We start from the raw sequence: 24,381 nt of genomic DNA on the forward strand, positions 1-24,381 counted from the left end.
CAGCCTTCATTGTGGGGGGCGGGGGGCGGGGGGCAGCGGTGGAGAGAGGGGATTCACACAGACCAAAACAAGCCCTTCCATCAACTTAGCCTTTGTGAGCATCTCCAAATAGCAGGTCTAGATAGAACCCATCTTCAGTGGTCCCCATGTTAGCAAAGAGCCCAAGCCAAAGACTCAAGAGCCACCTCACAAATCCACTTCCCCATACCCTTATAAACATCATGTCTTTCTGATTCTAACCATTTCCTATGCCCAGTGTAAGCAGCTGTCACTATGTCTTTTGGACTCCCATAATAGCTTCTAACTGGCCACCTTTCCTGCTCTCCTCCCCTTCAATCTCCCCTCTCTCCCACACCCTCCTGTATTTTATTAGGGCCCCATCACCTCTAGCTGGAAGCCTTTCTTGATCTGACCCCCTAGCATTGCCAAAGGGGCCTCCCACCATTCCAGACCCTACATGAATGCTTAGGCCACATTCAATCCTCTAGAGTCCCTCACAAAGTCGTGCTCTGAATCTGCTTGGCCTTTGCTCATGCTGTTTGTTTTTCACACCTAGAATAACCATTCTCATTCTTTCTTCTGGGCAAAAGATTCATCAGATATCCAGATTCAGCAGCTCAAGGGCCACCTCCTCCAAGAAGCCTTCCATGAACATACCCTCCATTCCCCAGAGGCAGAAGCAGTCTCAGTACTAGCCTCCATCACAGTCTAGTGCACTGTATCCTACCTGTGTCCTAACAGCCTACAAGCTCTTTAAGGGCAGAAACTCTGTCTCCAGGATCCCACGATCCCAGGGAACAGAACAGAGTCCAGCACACAGTAGGTGCTGATCAGTGAATGGTTGACTAGACCTAAAGTTTGGACGGAGTTCCCACAAGAAGAAAGAGCTCCATATCAACACAAGGCTGAAGGCTCAGAGGGGCAAAGACAGTGCTTCCCCATCTTAAACAGCCCCCAAGAACAGACCCCCCAAGAAAAGGCTCTCTGGGAGGGCAGGAGGAAGATCAGAAACCACGCTCTCACCTCCAGCTTCGCAAACTTGTCCGACTTGCAGCAAGCATTCTCCGCGTTGGTGAGCTTGGTGAGCAGAAACTCCCTGAACTCCGGGCCCTGGAACAGACAAGACATCCCACCCTTATAGCTGTTGTTGCCCAAAGGGCTTCAGCCACAGGAAGAGGTAGGCAGAACAGAGGGTCTGGGAAGAGTCCCTCAAAGGTCTGACACTTCATCATCTCTAGCCCAGCCCAAGCCCACCTGCTAAGATACCAACACGGAAACCAACTTCCCTGAGGCTGGGAAACCAACCCTCACACCCCACAGTGGCATTTCCATGACTGCAAGCCATCTGTGCCCAGGGCTCCTGGGACTGGATCATGGTGTAAAACCCTTCTTTTGGCAGAAAGGCAACCCCAGGGTCAAACAGCCTGACGAAAGGCCCTGTGTGGGCCAGGCTGGCAGCACAAGGAGAGGTGGGGCGAGACCCCACACGAGGAGATACCCCTAACCCAGCTGAAGGTTCTCCTGAAAGTTCTGGCCCAATTCGGCCCACTGCAGTCCCTGCCACTCAGGTGTGGAAACCTAGAGTCTCAGATATGAGAGGGGCAGAAAGGAGAATTTCTTACCTTCTGGAAAACAGGGGGGCTGGGCAGGGGTGGGCCGAAGGCAGGCACGTCTTCCCGTGCAGTGACTGCGACCTGAAACACAGAGGGGCTTGGTGTGGGCCGGGAGGGAGGAGACGCAGGCTGAGGATGATGTGCGTTCAGAGCCCTGGCCCTGGGGGGCCTACTTCCCTTCTCCCTCCGCCCCTTCTGAGAATACAAGGTGCCTCCAGAGTCACTGTTCCTAGAAGCGGGGCTGGACGGCACAGAGTCATCCGCATGCCCTCCTCTGCATTCCCGAGGCCGGAAGCCAGACAACTGAACGGGGTTGAGGAGCAGCCTGGAACCCCAATTCTAAGGCAGTAACAAGGGCCCAGGAGATGGTATCTCATTACCGCATTCAACTGGGATGCTAACCCTACAGAGAGGACACAGGGAGAATTATCAGCCCTGGATCCCTGATGAGGAACCAGATGCCCAGAGCCGTGGACCCAACCCCGCAAAGGCTCCAGAGATGAACCCCAGAGATGAACAGAGAATCCAAAGCTTCCCAACCCTGCTCTGGGGCTCTCTCCCACAACACTGACTCCCAAACCTGGCCAGACGTCAAAATCCCTTCAAGTGTTTAAAAATAAATGCCAATGGCATGGGCTCCACCCTGAACCTACTGAATCAGCAGCTCTGGGGTGGAGCCAGGAGTCTGTACCTAAGAGTTTCTGTGCCGTGAGTGGACTGGTGTTCGGGAGCCCTGGTCTCAGACACAAAGGGTCGGTGAGACCAGGTGAGGCCTGAACTAACAGAGCACCAGAGCCCAGGCTGGGAGTCCTAATTCTCAGGCAGTAACAAGAGCCCAGGAGATGCTATCTCTACAGATGCTAACTCTACAGAGAGGACACGGAGAGGCTGGGAATTAGGGGTGGGGGTGCTCTGCGTGGGGGTGTCCCAGGCTCTGGGTCGGGTGTGCACCTCCGGCCCGCCTCATGAGCAGGAACTTGGTGAGGGGGGCACCGAGGTGCTCTGGGGTCTCCCCGGCTCGGGACAGGCCCCATGCCTGCACCTCTCCTCCACCTCTGCACAGAGGTGCCCTGGTTTCACCTGCTCTCAGCCCACAAGGCTGCAGGCCTCTCTGGAGACTGCCCTCTCCCTTCCCCTGGCGGCTGCTGACGTGAGCCCAGCCTGGTCCGCCGCCAGCCTCCCGGGCCTGTGAAGTAGGGCAGATGCAGAGAGTCTGCCAGGCGGGGTGAGCAGGCAGCTCGGAGCCCGGCCAAGGAAAGGCCCTGCCAGGGTCTGGAGGGGGAGGGAGCCAGAGAGGGCCGGTCAATATGACTCTCTCTCCCCAAGCGCAGGGCTGTCCTCGCAGCTGCCGCCACCCCGCCAGCTCCCACCCCTGCAGTGCCCGGAGTCAGGAAATGGTGTGTGTTTGACTGACGTGATTTTTGGCTGGTTCCAGCTGCCAAACTGTTCCCCCTCCACCACCCACCATGCACCCGTGGCACAAGTCAAGAATTCCACCCACGGAGCCAAAACTGGGGGGAGAGGAGGGGAGGCCACTGAGAGGCTACTGACGGGGATGAGGCCAGAGGCCAGACTCAGCTCGCCCTTCTTCCGTCCCAACGCCCCCTCCTTCTCAGGCTTGCATTAGACAGGTCTGTGCTGACTGGGGAAGATGTCCTCTTAAATCCATCCCAGCCACCCAGCCAGACAAGCCCACGGAAAGGAGAGATGAGCCTTCCTTTGACGGCCATTCTCGACCCCCACGTGCTCCATCTCCTGACCCTTTTCCAGCCAAAGGCCCGGGCCTCTGTTGTTCCCTCCTCCTGGGGACCGTTGGGTGGCTGAGTTGAAAGCAGAAGCTGCCTAAACACAACCTCACCTTCCTGTTTTCTAAATCCAGCCCAGGCCTCCCAGCAGGGGTGGGGGCACGGCTCAAAAGGAGAGAGGCAGCAGGTGACTCCAGGGAAGAGACTCTTCAGGACTAGAAAGCGGAAGGAGGCATGGGCCTGTGGGTAACAAGGATGCCCCAGGGAGGCGCGGAGCCTCCAGCGACTCCAGGCTTACTAAGATCCTGCCTGTCCAAATGTGGCCTGGAAGCCTTAGGGGACCACAAAGTTGCCCAAGCAACAGACCAGTAGTGAAGAGAAGCGGGTACACAGATAGCAGCCCATGCCCGTGGTCTGCTTCACACAAGATTCCTGATGCTTTTGCAGAACTTGAAGAGTCTGGGAGGAGACAGACTCCTAATGATGGTTCAGCTGGAGTTTCAATTAGCAGGGTAAGGATGATATTCACATGTGAAACACACTCCGATGTGATGTTTCATGTTCCTGGGACTCACACCCCAGGTCATGAGTCCACGTTCCCACCTGCCCTGATAGCTCTGGGACGAAGACCACAGTCAGACAGGGACAGGACTCCAGCTCCACTATTCCAGGCTCAGTGGCCTCAGGCCTTATGAGATGTAAGATCTCAGCTTCAATCTGCCCCCCTGTGAAACAAGGTTAATGGAAGGCTTCCTGGCTTGGGAGAACTCAAGAAGACTGCTCTCGGGGGCCAAGCACAGTGTCGGGCAAGATCAGATGCCCAGTCTTCATATGAAGCTTTTATTATTTTCCATGCTGACCTGCACCTAACAAAGGACACCTGAAATACTACAGAGTTCCCCCAAACCACTTCTTAATCCACACACACGCCCGTCTTTCTCAACTCCCCCTACTTCCCCAGCTCAGCATGTCAGAACTAAAAGGATCTGAGATTGCCTACTCCAACTTCCTCATTTCACACAGGAGGCAACAGAGACCCAGAGAGGGAAGGAACGACCCAGGGTCACACAGCAGTCAGAGGCAGGGCCAGGACCAAACCCCGGATTTCAGAGCTTCTCAGTCTGGGGACCTTTCCTGCATATTTCCACCTCTGTCCTTCACCCTTTCCTCTTCTTTCCTGTTGTTTGTCCTCCCCAGTGGGGGCCCCTGGGGCACTTGTTCAGCCCCCAGGAAAATCTCACCCTCCTTTGCCATAGCCCCTAGGCCTTCAGGGGTGACACCTGGACCCCCTGAAGGATCTAACCATGTTGTCCTCAGTCTGCCCGTCACTGGAGTGCTGCTGGGGGCATGGATAGACAAAGCTTTGGGGAGCATCTTGAAAGGCTAATCTTCCTCCCTGCCCCGCCCCCTCCCCGGACCCAGCCCCCACTCACAGGTCTTGCCTTCTGGCTTCAGTTCTGTCTGGCAGGTGGAGCCCGAGGTCCCACATTCCATGGGCAGCCCCCTCTCCTTATAAGCTCTGGTTCTCACCCTCTCCCTGAGGACAGTGCATTTCCCTGGACCAGAGACTGTGGCTGGGGAGACTTGGTTTATAAAGACTTCCAGCATCACCACTGGAGGTGGGGCAGTACTTCCCTGGATCTTTGATTTTCTTTCTCTCTTCTATTTTCCCATTCTGCTAAAGCTCTTAGAAACTGAAGAGCCAGTTAGCCGAACCCCATTTCCTATCAAGAACTAAAAGCAAATACAAAACATCCACAAGAGGCTTCATTCAGCCAGCAGATGAGCCATATGTACATATAATGACTGATTAGCAGAACCTGGGAGCCCTCCTATCACACATCTCTGAGGCTCCTTCTTGGCCTCCACTGGCTATTAGAAGACCCAGGTGGCTGTCTGAGTGTCCCGATTGTTGAACCGCACTCATGGCCTTTTCTGTCCCTTCCCTGAAACTGATTTTTTATGTCACTTCCAAGTGCCCACAGACAGCAGGCAGTGAACGAGAACACTTACTTCCACCGACAAATTAATCAAGCCACTGTTTGAAGTGACCACCCATGTCCGTCAAAGCCTTCAAGGAAACACCCAAACCATGGCTTCTCCAACTTTTCAGCTAAAACTGCTCAACACCAGAAGAGGATGAACGTGGGCATGTAAAGGAATCAGCTCTTCTCAGCAAGAGAGTTAGGGGGGAAGCTTTGTTTTATTCTGAAGCCTCCTATTTGGCTTTAAAGCTGATGTGAATTTTGTACTTAATACTCTTGGGTTTGTACTAGTATAAAAATTATATAAGATGATTATATAACAGCATTTTTCTTTCCCAAAATATTCAGGCAAAATTGATACTGTGTAAAGATGGCTATGAAGTCCTATGGCCTCAGGAACCCCAGAGACCAGCACTGGCCTCAGCTCCTATAGAGAGAACAGAGACCTCTCTGGTGACAGAGTGGATAAGAATCCGCCTGCCAAGCAGGGGAGGTGGGTTCGATCCTTGGTCGGGGAAGATTCCTCATGTGGCAGAGCAACCAAGCCCATGCACCACTTCTGAGCCTGTGTGCCACGGGTACTGAAGTCCTCCCGCCCCACAGGCCGTGCTCCTCCAAGAGCAGCCACTGCAACGAGAAGCCCGCACATGGCAACGGAGAGGAGCCCCTGCTCACCACAACTGGAGAAAGCTGGAGCTCAGCAACAAAGACCCGGTGCAACCCAAAATAAATATAAATAAATGTACAGAAAACACTTCAGGCCTACGGTTTCCTTTTCCCAGGCTCCTTTTCCCTCTCCCTTACAACAGTGATTCTTAACGGGGAGCATGGAGCTCTCTGAGAATTTGAGCTATGGCCTCTCTCCCCAGAAAACACAAAGAAGCATGTGAACTTGATATTTTGTCCTTATCTACAAGGAGTTCAAAGACTGTCGAACATCCACGTTAAAAACTCTGCCTCAGTCTATCTCCCTGGGACCCCAGACATCCCAACACCACCGTGATATAGAGAAGCTGTTACCCAGGGGGTTGAACTCAGTCCTCATGGAGAGACGAAGGGGAGGTTTAGCAACAGGGCCATCAGGAGGGGGCAGAGTGAGGGCAGCTGAGGCTCAGCTGCATCCCCGAGGATTCTGAGTCAAGGCGTCAGGAGGCTTAGACCCAGGGGCTCACAACCGCGGCCGCCTGTGAGTCTGCAAATAGAGATCATTTGCCCAGAACGGCTAAGTCAGAGGGCCCGCCCGGGGCCAGGGTCTACCAGGTCCCCGCTCTCCACCCTTCTCACCATGAACACCTCTCCTTTTTCTTCCTTCCCTTTGTTTGATGCCACCCTCCTTCCTCTCGCCTTTCCTGACAGCCCTCCCCCCTTTTTCTCTTTCACTCTTCTCTGGCTCTTCCCTGCTCTAGGAAACGGCATTACCAGATTCCAGGAAGGGACACAGGGAGCTCTTCAACCCCTGAAGGTTGGGAGCCTTGGAGGCTGGGAAGCCCAGGGGCAGCAAGATGGATAAGGTGACTTCAGAAGGCGCTCTCCGAGAGTCTCGCTCCCAAATCCCAGAAGCCCGAGAATTCAAGGGAAATCTATCACATTTTTGGAGAATGGTCTGAGGAGCCACGGATCCCTGGTGTTCCTCGATATTACTCATTCTATGTCCTTCCTCCAACGCGACTTTCTCCTCACCTTGTAGGATGGGGACTCTGTGCCCGGGTTCTCGGCCTGCACAACAATGTAGGCATGTAAGAAGTTGGAGGCAATCATGTCTGGGACAAACGGTGTGTTTTCCTCTTGGAAGATGATGGCCACAATGTCATTCCCGATGTGTCTCTTTCTCTGGAGCTAAACAAAAAGATTTCCATTATTCTAAGCCAGTTAGGAACATCCTGAAAACAGAACAGGTCTATATAGGAAATTCTTCATTATTCTATCTTTATACATAAACCCTGGAACACAGAGACCTCTCTCTCCAGGGAGCTTTTTCTTTCAATCTTTAGAAACCACTAAAAAGGAAAAAAATGAGAAAAATGTCTAAGTTGTCAGGACCAAGCTCTACAGCATGTAGAGTGAGCTCTGACTCAGGACTTAGGGAAAACAGTTAAAAAGTGAGGCTGGTTTTGCCCTCGGAGAGCTCACAAGTGACCTGGGGGGGACACAAACGCTGGTGGAGCCACCTGAGAACACTAACAAAGCCACTAACAAAGCGATTTAGCAACTGCTGAATCAGTCACTACCCACAAAGTGCCGACACTATGGGGGCAGAGAAGGGGGCAAAGTCAGAGGCCTAATGGTATTCTAAGAAGACTTCCTGGAAGAGGAGATTGGGAGAGAAGGGAGCACTTGATGGAAATGTGGATGAGCGGGAAGGAGGGGCCAGAAGGGAGAAGAACCAGGCTCAGAGAAATATGGGCAACCTGGCTTGGTGGCGGTCATGGGGGAGAGAAAAATCTGACCCCGATTTAGGATCCCAGGTTCTGCCAGGTGCTGTCACAGGAGATCTCAATCACCAAGCACCTACTGTGTGCCAGGAACCACGCTGGGCTGTTCACATGCATGATTTCAAATGTTGAGGCCCTCCTGTATACCAAATCCCGGCTAGGTACTTATCTAGCTTTGTTCCTTTATTAAGCACTGACTGCATGCAAACTATGTTTCCCATTGAGTTTCCCACTTACTGAGCACCTGCTGTATCCTGAGCCCTGTGCCGGGCACTTTTACAAATCGTCTCACTTATTCCACACACATCATCCTATTTCTTCTGATGAAAAATTAATATCTACTCAGTCCTTGCTGAGAGTCAAGCTCTGTGCACGTCCCACTTAACAGAGGAGACACTGAGACAGGCAGAGAACAGCCCTCAGTCTTAGGCTGGGCAGGGGTGAGGGGGGCCGTGAAGGAACAGAGCTCAAGGTAAAACACTGAGCAAAAACCTCCTTTGGATACAACAGGAATCCCGCTCCTATTTGTTTCTGGAACATTCAGTAGTTATTTTAGAGCCAAATCACAGTCTCCTTTGCCAATTTCCTTTTTTCCTAAGAAGCCAGGCACTATGTTTATAATATTACATCTGTGCTCCCTCCCGGGTTCCCTGCTCAGAAACAAGAGTCCGAGTTTGGTGAGAGGCCCAAGTTCCTTCCTTATCTTCCTAGAGACTAAAATGGTACAAAGGGTGGGACGGGGCCGACGGGGCCACGGGGGGGCCAGCTACTGGTTTCAGGGCTCAGTGAGGAAGAAAGGTAGGTTGGGAATTCCCTGGCAGTCCAGTGGCTAGGACTCTGGGCTCTCCCTGCCAAGGGCCCGGGTTCCATCCCTGGTCAGGGAACTAAGACCCTGCATGCCGCAGAGCACGGCCAAAATAAGTAAATAAATAAATAAAACGACTATTTCACCAACAAAACAACTCCTGTTTAAAAAAAAAAAAGAAAAACTATTTGCAGGGCAGGAATAGAGATGCAGCCGTAGAGAAAGGACTTGTGGACCTAGCAAGGAAGGAGATAGTGGGACAAATGGAGAGAGTAGCACTGACATATACATACGACCTCATGTATAAAACAGATACTAGCAGGAAGCCGCTGTCCTGCCCCGGGAGCTCAGCTCGGTGCGCTGTGATGACCTAGACGGGGGGATGGAGAGTGGGAGGTGGGAGGGAGGCCCAAGGGAGAGGGGTTACGTGTATACTTAATGGCTGATTCATGTTGTTGTGCAGCAGAAACTAACAACATTGCAAAGCAACTATCCTCCCATTAAAAATAACTTTTTACAAAAACTGGGAGAATACCTTTATGACTTGAGAAAAGGCAAATATTTCTTAGACAAGATACCAAAAATGCATTAAAAATCTAAAGGAGTAAATTCAAAGCTACACATCATTAAATTTAAAAATGCTGCTTGTCAAAGAACATTTTTTTAAAAAAAAAATCAATAAATCACAACCTGGAAAAAAAATAATAAAAAATAAATAAAGTAACAAAACTAAAAAAAGAAGAAGAAAAAAGGCCAGGTCCTCCCTGAGGACATGCAACTGTCTGTGCCGCAAATGAGGGGGAAAGCAGTCTCATCCAGGGTTTTCCAGTCAGGCAGAAGGCTGGATTCCTCCCCACAGCAGGCGCACTGAGAGGTGAGGCTGTGTGACTAGGAAAGCTGTAGGGGGTGAGGGGTGTCTCGTGCAATAACCAGACTTACACCTCTGGGCCAGAAGGGTGGGCAGTGAACAGCTGCGAGGTAGGAAGTCTGCCACAAGCCAGGCATTGTACTGAGCCCTACAATCGGAACCCTACGTGATCTCCACCACTACCCTCTGACATTCGTGGTATAACCCCCATTTTACAGATGAGATGAATGAGACCACAGGGTTACCAGCTTGCCCAGAGTCACAAAGCCCTAAGGTGGCAGAGCTGGCTTCAAGCTGCCATGTGCAGACCCCATCATGTACCCTTTCATCACCACTCTCCACGATCAGGGCACCTGGGCTCTGCTCCCAACTCTGCCCCTATCACCTGGGACACAGTCTTTTAACTACTATTTCCCCATCAGCCACAGGGGTACCCAAGAACTCTGTCCCGCCTCCCACCCAGGCTGGTGACCTGCGGCCTCGGTGTGACAATGCAGTAGGACAGGTTTTGATAAGAGGAACAAAGTTGAACAGACAGGCCTCTAGATTATGAAAATGGGAAAAGGGGCCTCGGGCCCTGGGGGACACCAGCCTGAATGCAGGTTTTCACTTCGCACGCCCCGGGCTCCCAAAGCCATCATGAACACGGTTACCTGCTGGGTGTCTCCCTCGGTAAATGGCAGCTTTGTGGAGACATGGAACATGATCTCTCTGTCCCGGAATACCGTGTACACTGATTCCACCCCCGTCTGTCCGTGGGTCACGTCCAGGCCTCCTCGGAAACTGTCAGGGAAACAGGCAGGGGGCGGCAGGGAGAGAGAGAGAAAAGGGAAGTGGGCAACTTGGCACAACCTTCCCTAAGGACGTAGGGGCAGGAGAATGAATGGGAAGACATGGAAGAGCGGAGGGCAGAGAGATTACCATGTGGGGAAAGCAGATAACCCTCATCTGAGCAGATGAGCCCTGGTGTTCCAACCATAAATTATTATTTAAAAGACAAAGGCAGACCCTCCATTCCAAGCCTCAGCCAAGCCCCTTCCACACCATGGGAAGACGGAGGTCCAGCCACAGTTTCAGACAAATGCCACCTCAGCTACTAGGGGTCCCCAAGCCTGGGCATAAACCCTTCTCTCTGCAAGGGCAGGTCCGCAGCCCTGAGCCAGGGCAGTCGGGCATCCTGATGGTGATGAGCCCCGCCGCCCCCAGAGAGTGTCCGGAGTCAGCAAGAAGAGGGGACAGACGCCTGACTTCTACCCACTCAGTCCCAGAAGTGGAGATTTCCCCTGGAGATTTCCAGGTATCCCAGGGGCTCCCTTCTCTGGCTACCTCCTCACAGGCAGGAAAGAAAAATACTAAGGAACTGGGTGGACTTCTAGGAGTTGCACCTTCTTCCTTTATAGAAACATGGCTGCGGGTCGTGATCATATCCGTTAGCAAGCAGAGTAGGATACAGGTTCCTTTAAGAAAATGAAATAAAATAGACCCTGGACATCAAGTCCTCCCCAACCCCCAAACACTGCAGTTCAAGCCAGAAATGTGCTCAGCCCCACATGGAGGAAAGCACAGGAGGCCGGGAGCTAGGAGCTCCACAGGTTCTAGACCAGCTTCTGCCACGAAGTCAGCACACGCCACTAGGCACATCACTTAATCTCTCCAGGCCTCAGAAAATAAAGGGACAGGATTATATGATCTCCAGAGTCCTTTGTGGTTTTAGCCTTTGTGTATCCTTTGTGTATCCAGGGTCCTTTGAGTACTTTATCTCATCAACTGCAAGATGCAACATTTTTTTGACATTTTAATATCTCTGAAATCAAGATATATCCTATATTTTATTTTTGATGTTTTATTTATTTGGGGGGCCACTCTGTGCAGCCTCTCTGAAGCACAAGGGCTTCCCTTGTGGCTCAGCTGGTAAAGAATCCACCTGCAATGTGGGAGACCTGCGTTTGATCTCTGGGTTGGGAAGATCCCCTGGAGAAGGGAAAGGCTACCCACTCCAGTATTCTAGCCTAGAGAATTCCATTGACTGTATAGTCCATGGGGTCGCAAAGAGTCGGACACGACTGAGCGACTTTCACTTTCCCTGCAGCATATAGGATCTTAGTTCCCCAACCCTTGCCCCCTGGAGTGAAAGTTCAGAATCTTAACCACTGGACCAGCAGGGTAGTCCCAGGATATATCTTGTAAGGATGGCATCTTAGAGCCAATGGTAAGTGGTATAATAAGAACAATAATAATGACATCCATTGCTTACACTGTGCATGAAACTGGCTTAAGTGCTTCCTGTGCATTATCCATTTTAATTCTTCAACAAGCTTGTAGGGTCAGTGCTATCTTTATCTCCCTTTTTATAGACAAGGAAACTGAGGTTTGCAGAGCTTAGGTCCTCTTAACCTCTTGTTCAAAGTCACAGAGCTAATAAGTGGCAGGGATGAGATTTTGACCCATGTGTGACTGACTCTAGACAGCAGTGATGACCTTGAAGGGAGAGGAAGAGGGGAAAAGGGAAAAGGAGAAGGAAAATGAGAGAAGGGAGCAGAAGAAGTAAGTGATTACTGAACGCCTATGCCATGCCAGGCACGGGGCTAGGTGCACTCACACGTTCGGAAATCCCGTTAAGGTGGCTGTTAAGGTGGAGAAATCTGAGGGTTTAGCTGTGCTCCAGCCACAAAGCAAAGAATAGGTTGGCCAGGTCTGCAGGCCGTCCCCAAGGGCTGCCTTTGTCAAAGGAAATAAAGGGCTGAGTTTTCAAAGCAACCGTCCCAATATTCTCTCGGTCCACTTACAGAACCACAAGCTGTTGCACAGATTCCTGCCAGAAGGACTATGGCATTTGCACCAACTCTATTACCCAATTTTTTTGTGTATTATCTAAAATGGTCACTCACCCCCACCCCAACACCAAACTACACAGGACTCTCTTTCCAGAATGCCTAGCAGGTGAATGACCTGCTCTTCTGGAATGGAAGGTAGATTCATTTAACTCTCAGTCTGAACCAACTGTAATTAGGAAGGCAAATCTCAAGTGGGACAATTTCATCATGCATCCCAAGGGCAAAAGTCAATGCCTTGAATCAGGTCATCTGCCGTTCGGGATTATCCCCTGTACCACATGGAGAAGGAAATGGCAACCTACTCCAGTATTCTTGCCTGGAGAATCCCACAGACAGAGGAGCCTGGGGGGCTACAGTCCATGGGGTCGCAAGAGTCGGACACGACTTAGTGACTAAACCGTCAACCACCACCTGTACCACAAATTCCTTAGAGATGCAATCAATGAATGTTGAGCACTTACTGAAAAGTAATCCCATGTTCCTTGTGTGTGTTTTTAACTCTCACATGCCCCCTCCCTGCTGAAACTCAGCTGTTGGCTCTCACCCTTCCTCTAGGGCTTCATCAACGGGGACAGAACCATCACTTGGCTAAAACTCACCCTTTGAAGTCCTGCAGCGTGATTGTGTCCCCTAGCAGTTCCAAGAACTCCTTGAAAGCTGGGCTCTCTTCATTGTTCCCAAACAGTTCCTCCTCCAGGGTCTGAAAGAGAAACAGAATCAGGGACAAAAGTTCAGGAAAAAAAAAAAAAAAAGACTTATTGGTGCCACCAAGGGAGGGAATGTGGTTGTGCGGATACCTGGTCCCTTTCTTCCTTTCCCCATTCCGCACAGTTGCCATCCAGTGGCTCTGTCATGCTCAGGAGAAAGGACTAATGGGGCTCGCTGAACAGAGCTGGATTTTGGGGGGCGATTAATGAAGATTTGTATTTGAACAAGAGCTACTGCTCACTGATCACTTTAAAAAGAAAAAGGCATGACCAGTATTCAGACATCTTGATTTTTTTAAAAGCATGCAAAGTTTAATGGATAATACATTTTCCCAAGCCTATGGATATATAACTGCTAATTTAGTTAGCCATGCTTTCATTGCATACTATATGATAATATTAATACGTGACTTTTTAAAGTACTTGAGAATTTACAAAATGCTTTCACCATGGTGTCTTTACAACAACACTGTGTAGTAGGAACAGAAAATAAATTGAGTCTCAAGGAAAAAATAAAAGGACAAAGCTGAAGGAAAGAGTTCTTAGACTTGAAACCATAAACCAATCCAAAACTGAAAAATTCATAATAGGACTTCTGACAAAGGATTTATATCGGAAATATATAAAGAACTCTCAAAACTCAATAGTAATCAAAACCACAGTGAGACAGCACTTCACACTATAATAAAAAAGAAAGACAAGAAGAAGTGTTGGTGAGGGTATGGAAAAATCAAAACCCTCATACATTGCAGGTGGAAATGTAAAATGGTGCCATTTCTTTGGAAAATAGTCTGGCAGTTACTCAAAAAGCTAAACATGGGGTTACCATATGACCAGCAATTCCACTCCTAAGAATATACCCAAAAGACATGAAAACAACAGTTCATACAAAAAAAAGCTTGTATACAAATGTTAATAATAGTATTATTCATAATACTCCCAGGGTGGAAACAACCAAAATGTCCATCAACTGATAAACAGATAAACAAAATGTGGTGAAAGTGACAGTCACTCAGTTGTGTCTGATTCTTCTCGACCCCATGAACTGTAGCCTTCCAGGCTCCTCTGTCCATGGGATTCTCCAGGCAAGAATGCTAGAGTGGGTAGTCATTCCCTTCTCCAGGGGGATCTTCCCAACCCAGGGATCAAACCCGTGTCTCTCTGCATCACAAAGTCTTTACCATCTGAGTCACCAGGGAAGCTAAAATGTGGTATATCCATATGATGGAATATAATACAGCCATTAAAAAAGAATAAAGTACTGATTCTTTGCACAATATGAATGAACCTTGAAAGCATCATGCTAAGTAAAAGAACTAGACATCAAAGGCCACATATTATGATTCCATTTATATGAAATATCCAACAAATCCACAGAAATAGTAGAAATAGATATGTGGCTTGACAGGAGCTACAGAGAATAGGGATGACGGGAGTGACTGTTAGGTATGGAGTTTCTTTTAGGGGTGATGAAACTTTTCTGTAGTTAGTGGTAATAACTGCACAATTCTGTGAATATACTACAAACCACTGAATTGTGCACTTTATTGAGATATAAGTCACAGGCTGTTGTGAATTGTATGGTATGTCAGTTATACCTCAATAAAGCTGTTATTTAAAAATTTTAAACTTCACAGTAGAAAAAAAAAATCCTATTAGGAAATGGTCAAAGGACATGAACAGTCATTTCACTCAAGAGGATCTACAGACAGCAAATATGATGTTCAGGTGAGAAGAGATGCTCACTGTTATTAGCCATTGCGCTTGTGCATATGCTTAGTTGCTCACTGTGTCCAACTCTTTGCGACCCCACAGACTGTAGCTTGCCAGGCTCCTCTGTCCATGGGACTTCCCAGGCAAGAATACTGGAGTCAGTTGCCATTTCCTCCTCCAGGGGAATCTTCCTGACCCAGAGATCAAACCCGTGTCTCCAGCACTGCAGGCAGATTCCTTACCCACTGAGCCGTCAGGGAAGCCCCATCGCTAGCCATTAGAGAGGTGCAAATTAAAACCACCATGAGATCTCACCACACATGCACTGGAATGGCTAAAATGAAAAATAGTAACAGCACCAAATGCTGGCAAGGATGTAATGAAAACGGATCACTCACACATTGCTGGGAGGAATGGAAAATGGAACAACCATGCTAGGAGACAGCTTGGTAGTTTCTTACAAAACTAAACATATAATCACCACACACCCAGGCAATTGTCTTCCTAAATATTTATCCCAGAGAAATGAAAACGTCTGCTCACATAAAAAAACTATATACAAATGTTCACAGTGGCTTTATTCATCATAGCCCCAAACTGAAAACAACCCAGCTGTCTGCCCCTCGGTGGGTGAATGGTTACACAGACTGCAATTGTTGTTTTTGTTGTTTAGTTGCTAAGTCATGTCCAGCTCTTTTGTGAACCCATGGACTGTAGCCCGCCAGGCTCCTCTGTCCATGGGATTTCAAAGGCAAGAATATTGGAGCGGGTTCCTTCTCCAGGGGATCTTCCCGACCCAGGGATTGAACCCATGTCTCCTGTACCGGTAGGAGAATTCTTTACTACTGAGACACCTGGGAAGTACAGTGTAGGTGCAATTAAAAAAAAAACAGAAGAGTAGAATGATATGATCTTGGATATGGTTTGTAAATGTCTAAAGTTGGAGAAGCAATGCTCTCTAGCAGGGGCCAGCAGACTATGTCCCGGGGTGCCGAGTCTGGCCTGCTGCCTGTTTTATAAATAAAGTTCTTTTGGCACACAGCCAGGCCAATTCATTTAATATTGTCTGTGGCTCCTTCTGTACAACAAAGGTAGGGTTGAATAGTTGCAACACAAACTGCATGGTCCGAGAAGTCTAAAATACTTCCTGTCTGGCCCTTTATAGAAAATGTTTCCCAATGCCTGATCTATCACAACCCTAGCCCAATACGCTGTCTGCCTCAGGTCAGGAAGCTAGGGTTCAGTAGAATAACCACTTCCAGACAATGTACCTCTTCTCCTGAAAAAAAGACAATCTAGCTTACGTTCTGGGGTGTGTACCTCTCTCCAGGATTTAACTCTGTCTGGGATTACTGTCTTTATTTTTGCATTGGCTTTGAGCTTGATCATGCATTCAGGGAGGGGTTCCGAGTCATTGCTGTATCCTCCACAGAACTTAGCAAAGTGCCTGACAAACACAGAGTCAGATGGGGCTTATTTATATCCTCGGGCCAGCATAGGGCTTTCACACAGCAAATGTTCATATTAATCCCTCCTAATGTAGGTTTGCAAAACAACAATCCATGCTTTTTAAGAAGAGACTTTTATCTGTCCTTGCACCCACTCCTTGCCTCAGTTACGTCAGGTACATAAACAACATGCAGACTCCCTCAGATTCCTTTTCTGAGGTGGATGGTTAATGTTCAGTAATTATAATTTTGCTGGAACATTGGGCTGTAATCACCTTATGAGATCTGCTTTGGTAAATTTCACAAGCAAAGAACTTTAATTAGTGGGACTGTATTATCAGAGCTGTACAAAATAAAAATGCAATATGTGAAAATAATTAGAGCAGCTACTTGAATAATTCCCTTACATTATAAGATTCATCTGTGTTGGTCTTTCAGCTCCTCAAGCCTTCATTAATTAGAGAGTTTTTAAGCAAACACATCCCTCTTGTGGTCTAATATCTTCAGACAAGGAAGTCAGCTATCACCCAGTCAAGAAAGATGTTGTCACGCAAAAGAGATGACAGAGGTAATACTGAAAAATATTATTGACCTACCATCAGGAAGGCCAAAACTTTTATTTATTCATTCATTCAGATAACAAAAAATTGAGTGTATTTCTATAAAGTCACTGTGCTAGGCTCTTGGATGATACGAAGATGAAATGGATATGGAACCTTCCCTCATACAACACAGATGAGGAAATAGTGGTATGTTCAGCCAACCACTTCTCAGGATGTTAATAAATGTTCATGGTAGGAAAGATGGGAAGTTTGTGGTCAAATGAGTATGGGAAATACTGAGTTCAACAAAGTTATAAAGAGTTATCTACTTTGAGGGTTCTCAGAACCTTTAAAATGTTCCCACACAACTGATCACTCCCCCCGGAACTCATTTGTTCATAGAGTACCTCACCGGACTCATGGAACATACTTTGAGAAACACCATTCTGGTCAACTAAGGTCTCACGGAACACATTTTGAGAAACACCGTTCCTGTCAACTGACTCCAAAGCAGCACATGAAGCACCCCAAGAGACAGAGAAGGATGAGCAGGGGGTACTGGTAAAAATTTTAACAACTTGCTCTCCAAAGAGAGAAAAAAACAGCAGCTCTGGTGTTTGCCCATTTCCACGGTGTGAACACTTTGATCATGGCTTATTGGAAGCCACCAGCATGACATCAATGAACACAGACCTGGGCAGAGAGCACACACTCGATGCCAGGACACTACTCACATCTGGGGAGCACAAGCGAATTCCCAGCGGGGAGAGTGGTGGGCAGAAAGAAAGCAGCCTTCACTAAGCCATTCCCTTCCACCCCGTCTGATTTTCCTTGTGACCAACAGACCATTGTTAAACACAAGCAGAAGTAAGCCAGCAAAAACTAGAATTCACTGAATGAAAAATTGTATCACTGTTTCAAGGACATGCAAGCCTTTTTGAGAGCAGCAGCCTACCTTGAAGACTCTGCCACCTCCAGTCTAATTCTTATCTGGGCAGGATGGTTGTACTCACAATATTTAAGAACCTAATCCAGGTGCTCTTATGTGTGGAAAACGGAAAAACAAGCGTCCCCAGGGAGAAAGCACAGGCTCAAGTGAGCAGTGTGGATTCGTGATGCTTACCTGCCTGGCTTTCTGGTAAATGACCCCGAATTTGAAAGTGTTGTTGACATCATGCTCGTCGTAGGCCACAATCATTTGGGAGGCCTGGAAAACGTGGGAATAAAAGAAATTAGATTATTAACCTGGAGGCAGAGTGAGGAAGCAGGTGGAAGGGGAAGTACCCATTTCAGTGGAGGACGGGCCCCAGTTGATATGAGATGTCCACACATGGAGGAAGAGAAGAGATGAAGTCAAGGACACAGTCAGGACGCAGCTCCGAAGATCTCAGCTAACTTTCAGCCCCTGGGCTTCCCCCAGTGACGAAACCTCTGGGTCACCCATTCCATTTTCATCTAGATCTCTCACCCAATGCCTGCGCACACAGATAGTCCAGCAGGACACAGGGAACTGACTTGACCCCAGTGTTTTTATCTGGGGAAAGAAAAGTGAAGCTGGGACTCCAAAACCACAGCCATCAAGGATGATGCTAGCTCTAATTTCACCTCTCATCAGCAGTGTGACTTTTTTTTTTTTTTTGGCTGCGCTGGATCTTCACTGCTGTGCACGGGCTTTCTCTATGTGAGGCAAGTGGGGCTACTCTTAATTTCGGTGCATGGGCTTCTCATTGCAGCGGCTTCTCTTGTTGCGAAGCATGGGCTCCAGAGAACGCAGTCTTTAGTAGTTGTGGCACACAAGCTTAGCTGCTCTACAGCACATGGGCTCTTCCTGCATCAGGGATCGAACAGGGATCGAACCCATGTCCCCTGCATTGGCAGGCAGATTCTTAATCACTGGACCACCAGGGAAGTCCAGCAGATTGATTTTGAGCAAGGCACTGCTCCTGTCCAGACTTCAATCCCCCTTATCCATAAAATGAGAGATCTCTAAGAAGGAACATACCCTAATTCAATAAGCAAAGAAAAAACAAACAAAAAATCCGGACCATTGATTCCATCTAATTGTCTCTTGTGTTTCAAAGAGTTGGTCAGAAACACTAATCTCTAATTTTCAGTCCACTGCTTTTACCTGTGCAGCTTTGATTAAACCACTTAACTTCCTCGGGCTTCAGTTTCCTCATCTGTTCAATGAAGACATGTGAATGTGAAGATTCAGGGAAATGGGGCATATGAAGTACAGAGCACACAGCGGCAATTATCATCACCATCTAGGTAAACCCGCTAGAAAGATCAGAGCTGGACCAGATTGTTAGGAGACTGGTGGCTGTTCTCTGCAATAAAAAGGAAGGATTCGACCACATGAGATGCTACGGGAAGAACACCAGGCACAATTTGTTGGCCCGAGTACGTGACCCATGTCAGCTGTCACCCCCGACATCTCTCTCTGTGGCCCTCAGCTGTCCGATAAAATGGACACATCTCAGCTTCACCTGGAAGATCAGCACTGCCTGACCCCAGAGGGTGCCCCCCGACTCCCGCCTGGAATGAGTCAAAGGCTCGGAGCAGTTGCCCTGCCCAGGAAGAGGCACTGAGCCATGGACACCCTCCAAGGAACATTCTAAACTCTGTGAACTGTAAAAACATGCACACATCTCAGCCAGATGAACATCCCAGTCGGACGAAGCAATCCTTCCAATCTAGAAAACATGAAAATACAGCTGCTCTTCCATTATTCCCAGAGCCGGAGGCTTTACAAGCTACAGAGAGAACACTACAAAAATGAGAGTCATCGGTGGCTATGATTTGACAACAAAAATTGCCAAATTTGTAGTTCAGTTAGGACTTTATGATGGGGTTTTGATGTTGGGCTAAACCTCAGTAATTCAGCTTTAATTACAAAGGGGAGGGCAGTCTGAGTGATAGAAAATGTTCGATGGAGCGCAGCATTTTACTGGGAAGCGCCTTGGATGCTCGGATGCAGTGAAACAGCTGTCTTAGAGGAGAAGGATTCTGGCACATTCTCCACATGGGAGAAGATTCTGCCATTAACTCTGCCACCGCATGGGGACAAATAGTGTGTCCAGCACAATCGTGAAGATCTGAGGTGTTGGTTCTAGGGGTTTGGGGTGTTCCAACCAGGACAGGGTCCCTCTTCATACGCACCACCACCAGACGTTTCACCTCCTGGTTCCTGGTTGTCAGAACCGGGACTCAGGAAATGGACTGACCAGCCCCAGCCAGCCTTAGCTGGCCCACAGTGTACGCTTGGGAACACCAACCAGCTTGCACGATCTCTGCCTACCCCCTGCAGGCGCACAAAACAGTAGCCAATGCCCTGGGTCTCTTCCTAAGGACAATTTTTTTTTTCATTTTAAAAAAAAAATTGTGTTTTTACTATTTGGCAGCACTGTGCAGCATGCGAGATCTTAGTTCCCCAACCGTGGATCAAACCCATGCCCCCTGCATTGGGAACTTGAAGTCTTAACCACTGGACTACCAAGGAAATCCCCCTGTGACCAATCTAAAGCAATTCACTGTCCATGCACGATTTAGGTCCTTTCACGCCGAGTTGTTCTTGAGTGGGCTTATGAGTTCGTTTTGTTAGTACTGCTTTTCTCCCCACCCACACCCCCACATCAGAACTGGGGTCAAGATCAGGCCAATCCTAAAGAAGTTGTTAAAAGAGGACCAGCCGAGTCGATTAACTAGAGCCCGGTGGAAGAGGCCTAGCTTGTGAGGTCTCAGAACTGCAGTAATGCTGGCAACGGGGAGGTCTGGCCTTGTATTTCTTAGTGGGGTTCTGCCTTATGCTCGCTCCCCGGCTCCATGCTCATGGCTGACCAGGTCTGCAGCAGCCCCCCGACCTAGAGACAGAATCACTCCCCAGCCCAGCACCCGCCTTGGGGAGGTTTAATCAGGGTGAGACGGAGAAACTGTTGCCCATCTGCTGTCTCCACGAAACTGGGGACCAATCGATGGGGGCCGGAGACCCAGGTGTGGCTGAGGACGGGTCTCCAGCAGATCAGTTCATGAAGGGGTGGGCAGGGAGAGGGGAAGACATGGAGGTTTGTCATGGAGACCCCACAAAAATCCCCAAGATGCAGAGAACTTCCCACAGAGCCACAGGCATGCAAATCCAAGCCAAGCGGCAGCGGCCTAAGTCAGGGGGAAGGGGACGGTCCTCACCTTGGGGTACAGGACAGGGTTGAATTTCAGCCCCACTGCGTCGTCACAGAAAGCCTGAGCGGAGAGAGAGAAACGCACAGCTCAGGGCCCACGTCCATGGAGCGCACCTGGGCTGCCCTGCCCACCAAGAGAAAGAGCATGAGGCCACGACCTGCAGGGCCCGGGGGTCTGGGGTCAGATGCTGGGCACTGCTGGTCACTCGTGTGTGGTCAGGAAAGTCTAGGGACCTTCCTGGGGTTTCCCACTGAAGTGAGGCCACCAAAGGTATCCAGCACCGTTCTGCCTGACCTTCCCACTCCCGGAGTGTGGGTCCAACCCAATGCAGCTGATCATCCTTCCTGCCCCACTTTTCTGACTCAGTTCCCAGTATCCCAGAGAAGGGACCCGGGCCCCTTCACCCACTGATGGTTCCTTACCTGAGGGGCTCCTCTGTCTGGATCAACAGCCTGACCATCCCTCAACCCCAACCATCCTCTGCTGTGAAGGCTCCCAGTTGCCCCCTCCCCTCCATCCTCCTCTGAAGCCCCACCCTACTCTCCATATCCAGGCCTGTCTTTCCATTTCTCTGGTCTCCTGAACTAGCTGCAAACTTGGGGTAAGAACCCGGGGTAAGAACAGCCTGTTCCCTGAGCAGCCTCAGCAGCAAGAATGAGATGGAGTAGGGATTCGGGGGTATCCACCAACAGCTCCCCCACCCCATGCATGCAGTCAAGGGTCCAAGAGGACAGTGGCTCCTCCTTCCCAAAGGCAGAGCCCACCCAGGACAAGCCTGCGCCCCCCAAGACCCGGCCCAAAAGAGGAGGCCACCTCCTCTTGGTGCCAGCTTTTACCTTTGCAATCTGAGGGACACTGGGCAACTTGCTCAGTCCGGCCAAGGGAATCCGCTCGTGTACCGTCTTCACTTTGGACCTATACACGTCCAAAAGATGAGAAGGGGTGAAGATCACCTTTCACGAGATGGATGAGGATGAGAAAGGAGAGTCCACAGAAATGGAGTCAATGAGGAAGGTGGCTAAGGTCACGACAGGCCACAAAGCAGGTACTTGATTCAAGTCACCCCTCGGTCAGACCTGCCTCATGCCACCCAACCCAGGCACTGGGTGCCCCCGACTTAAATGGGAAAACAGAATCCTACTTAGGGACCCCACGGGAAATGGATACTCAAACAACCTGCTGGGTACAGCTGACTGCAACTGAAACACAGGAAATGCAAATAGTCACCTTCAAATTCAACATTATTTTTTTGCTTCTTGGTGGGTTTTTTGTGTTCTCCAGAAGTGGGCAGAGCTTCTGGATATATTCGGGTCTGACATGCAATTAAACCTTTAAGAAAAGAAAACCTAATATTTGAAAATCTGGACTTACTCAAAATATAAATGGGATGCCAGTTGCTTTATAAAGAGATTCACCATAAGATTCTAAATTTAGCCCATTCCCCTGATTCATTCAGCACATTATGAAAGTGTTGAATTCCACCGAATGCTTTTCTGCATCTGTTGAGATCATCATATGGTTTTTAATCTGTTAACCTGGTGGATTACATTTCTGTTGAGCTATCTTTTCATTTCCTGGGTAAAACTTCACTTGCTTATGCTGTATTATTTTTTTCATATCCTCCTGAATTTAACTTGTTGATATTTCATTTACAGTTTCATACCTACGTTCAGTAGCAACACTGGCCTATTTTATTTTCTTGTACTTCCCTTGTCAAGTTTTAATATCAAGCCTCAAAAAAATGCTAGGAAGCATCTCATCCTTTGAAATAGTTTGTATATCATAGGAATTTTCTGTCCCTTAAAGGTTTGCTAAAATCTGTGAAATCTCTGGGCCTGCTGTATTTCATTTGGAGGATACTGCTGGCTACCAGTTAGGTTCTTTAACGGTGAATGTTAAAGTTTTCTACTCCTCATTGAGTCAATTTTGGTAATTTATGTTTCATTCTATAAAATTATCCATCAAATGCTTAATATAAAGTTGTTTTTGGTGTTCTCTTAAGATTTCATTTCTATTTGTAGTTGTATCCCTTCCTTCATTGCAGAAATAGTATCTGTTGTTATCTTTTCTGTTTTCATTATCAGCCCTTGCTGGGGGGTTAGTTTATTAATCTTTTCAAAGAGATAGCTTTTAATTTGTTTACTATTTCTATTCTTTTTTTTTTTTTTTTTGCTTTCTACTTCACTAGCTTATGCTTGCCTTTTTTCTTTCCTTCTATTTTCTTTGGTTTCTGCTTTGCCTAAAGCTATGACAAACCTAGATAGTGTATTAAAAAGCAGAGACAACACTTTGCTGACGAAGGTCTGTACAGTCAAAGCTATGGTTGTTTTTTTCCAGGAGTCATGTATGGATGTGAGAGTTGGACCATAAAGAAGGCTGAGTGCCAAATAACTGATGCTTTCAAATTGTGGTGCTGGAGATGACTCTTGAGAGTCTCTTGGACAGCAAAGAGATCAAACCAGTCAATCCTAAAGGAAGTCAACTCTGAATTTTCATTGGAGGGACTGATGCTGAAGCTAAAGCTCCAATATTTTGGGCACCTGATGAAAGAGCTGACTCATTGGGAAAGACCCTGATGCTGGGAAAGATTGAAGGCAAAAGGAGAAGGGGGAGGCAGAGGATGAAATAGTTAGATAGCATCACCGACTCTATAGATAGTGGAGGATAGGGGAACCTGGCATGCTGCAGTCGATGGGATCGCAAAGAGTGGGATACAGCTTAGCAACTGAACAACAACATACTTTTTCTAACATCCCAACTTGCATGCTTACACACTGAATCTTTCTTCTTTTTTACAAATGCATTTAAAACTATACATCTCTTCCTAAGTACCACTTTAGCTGCATCCCACACATTGATAGGTGGTATTTCCACTGTCACTTAGTTCTAAATATTTTGTCAGTTCTTTTGTGATTTCCCCTTCAGCACATGAGTTATTTAAGAGGGTTTTCTTTGGGGTTTTTTTGTTGTTATTGTTTTTTACCATTCCAAATGTATGAGTTTTATCTTTCAGCATTTTAATTGCTGACTTCTAATTTAATTTTTGTATATTCTGGCAATATAACCTATCACATTAGTTAGAAAGTCACTCAGTTGTGTCCAACTCTTTGCGACCTCATCGTCTATACAGTCTATGGAATTCTCCAGGCCAGAATACTGGAGTGGGTAGCCTTTCCCTTCTCTAAGAGATATTCCCAATCCAGGGATCGAACCTACATCTCCCGCATCACAGGCAGATTCTTTACCAGCTGAGCCAGAAAAGAAGCCTCCATATAAGACATTTATATTTGAAATTTGCTAACTTGATTCATGGACTGTTTTTTCATGTCCATGTGAGCTTGAAAAAGAATGTCTTTTTTTCTTTTGTTGAGTTCAGAAATGTATCAGGAATGTATGTTAGAGGATCAAATTTGTTAACTGTGTTGTTCAAATCTATATCCTCACAATTTTTGTGTCTGCTTGGTCCATCGGTATCTAAGAGGCATTCTTGAAGTCTCCCACTGTAGCTGA

The 24,381-nt window shown here is 48.1% G+C and overlaps 1 protein-coding gene across 3 annotated transcripts in view; it reads right to left on the reverse strand.

Moving 5' to 3' along the window:
• Positions 1-24,381, reverse strand: part of RAP1GAP2 (RAP1 GTPase activating protein 2) — a 140,250-nt gene that overhangs the window by 20,604 nt on the left and 95,265 nt on the right. For 2 of the 3 annotated variants that reach the window (XM_065908785.1, XM_065908783.1), the window contains 8 exons: positions 21,708-21,786; positions 20,878-20,931; positions 17,816-17,899; positions 12,882-12,982; positions 10,102-10,231; positions 7,024-7,179; positions 1,623-1,694; positions 1,024-1,110 (listed from right to left, as the gene is read on the reverse strand). In XM_065908785.1, coding sequence (XP_065764857.1) covers positions 1,024-1,110; positions 1,623-1,694; positions 7,024-7,179; positions 10,102-10,231; positions 12,882-12,982; positions 17,816-17,899; positions 20,878-20,931; positions 21,708-21,786 — 763 coding nt within the window. The remainder of the gene's footprint in view (positions 1-1,023; positions 1,111-1,622; positions 1,695-7,023; positions 7,180-10,101; positions 10,232-12,881; positions 12,983-17,815; positions 17,900-20,877; positions 20,932-21,707; positions 21,787-24,381) is intronic. The other variant, XM_065908786.1, reaches the window with a different exon arrangement.

The sequence above is a fragment of the Muntiacus reevesi genome, chromosome 18, assembly GCF_963930625.1.
Source record: "Muntiacus reevesi chromosome 18, mMunRee1.1, whole genome shotgun sequence".
NCBI classification, from domain to species: domain Eukaryota; kingdom Metazoa; phylum Chordata; class Mammalia; order Artiodactyla; family Cervidae; genus Muntiacus; species Muntiacus reevesi.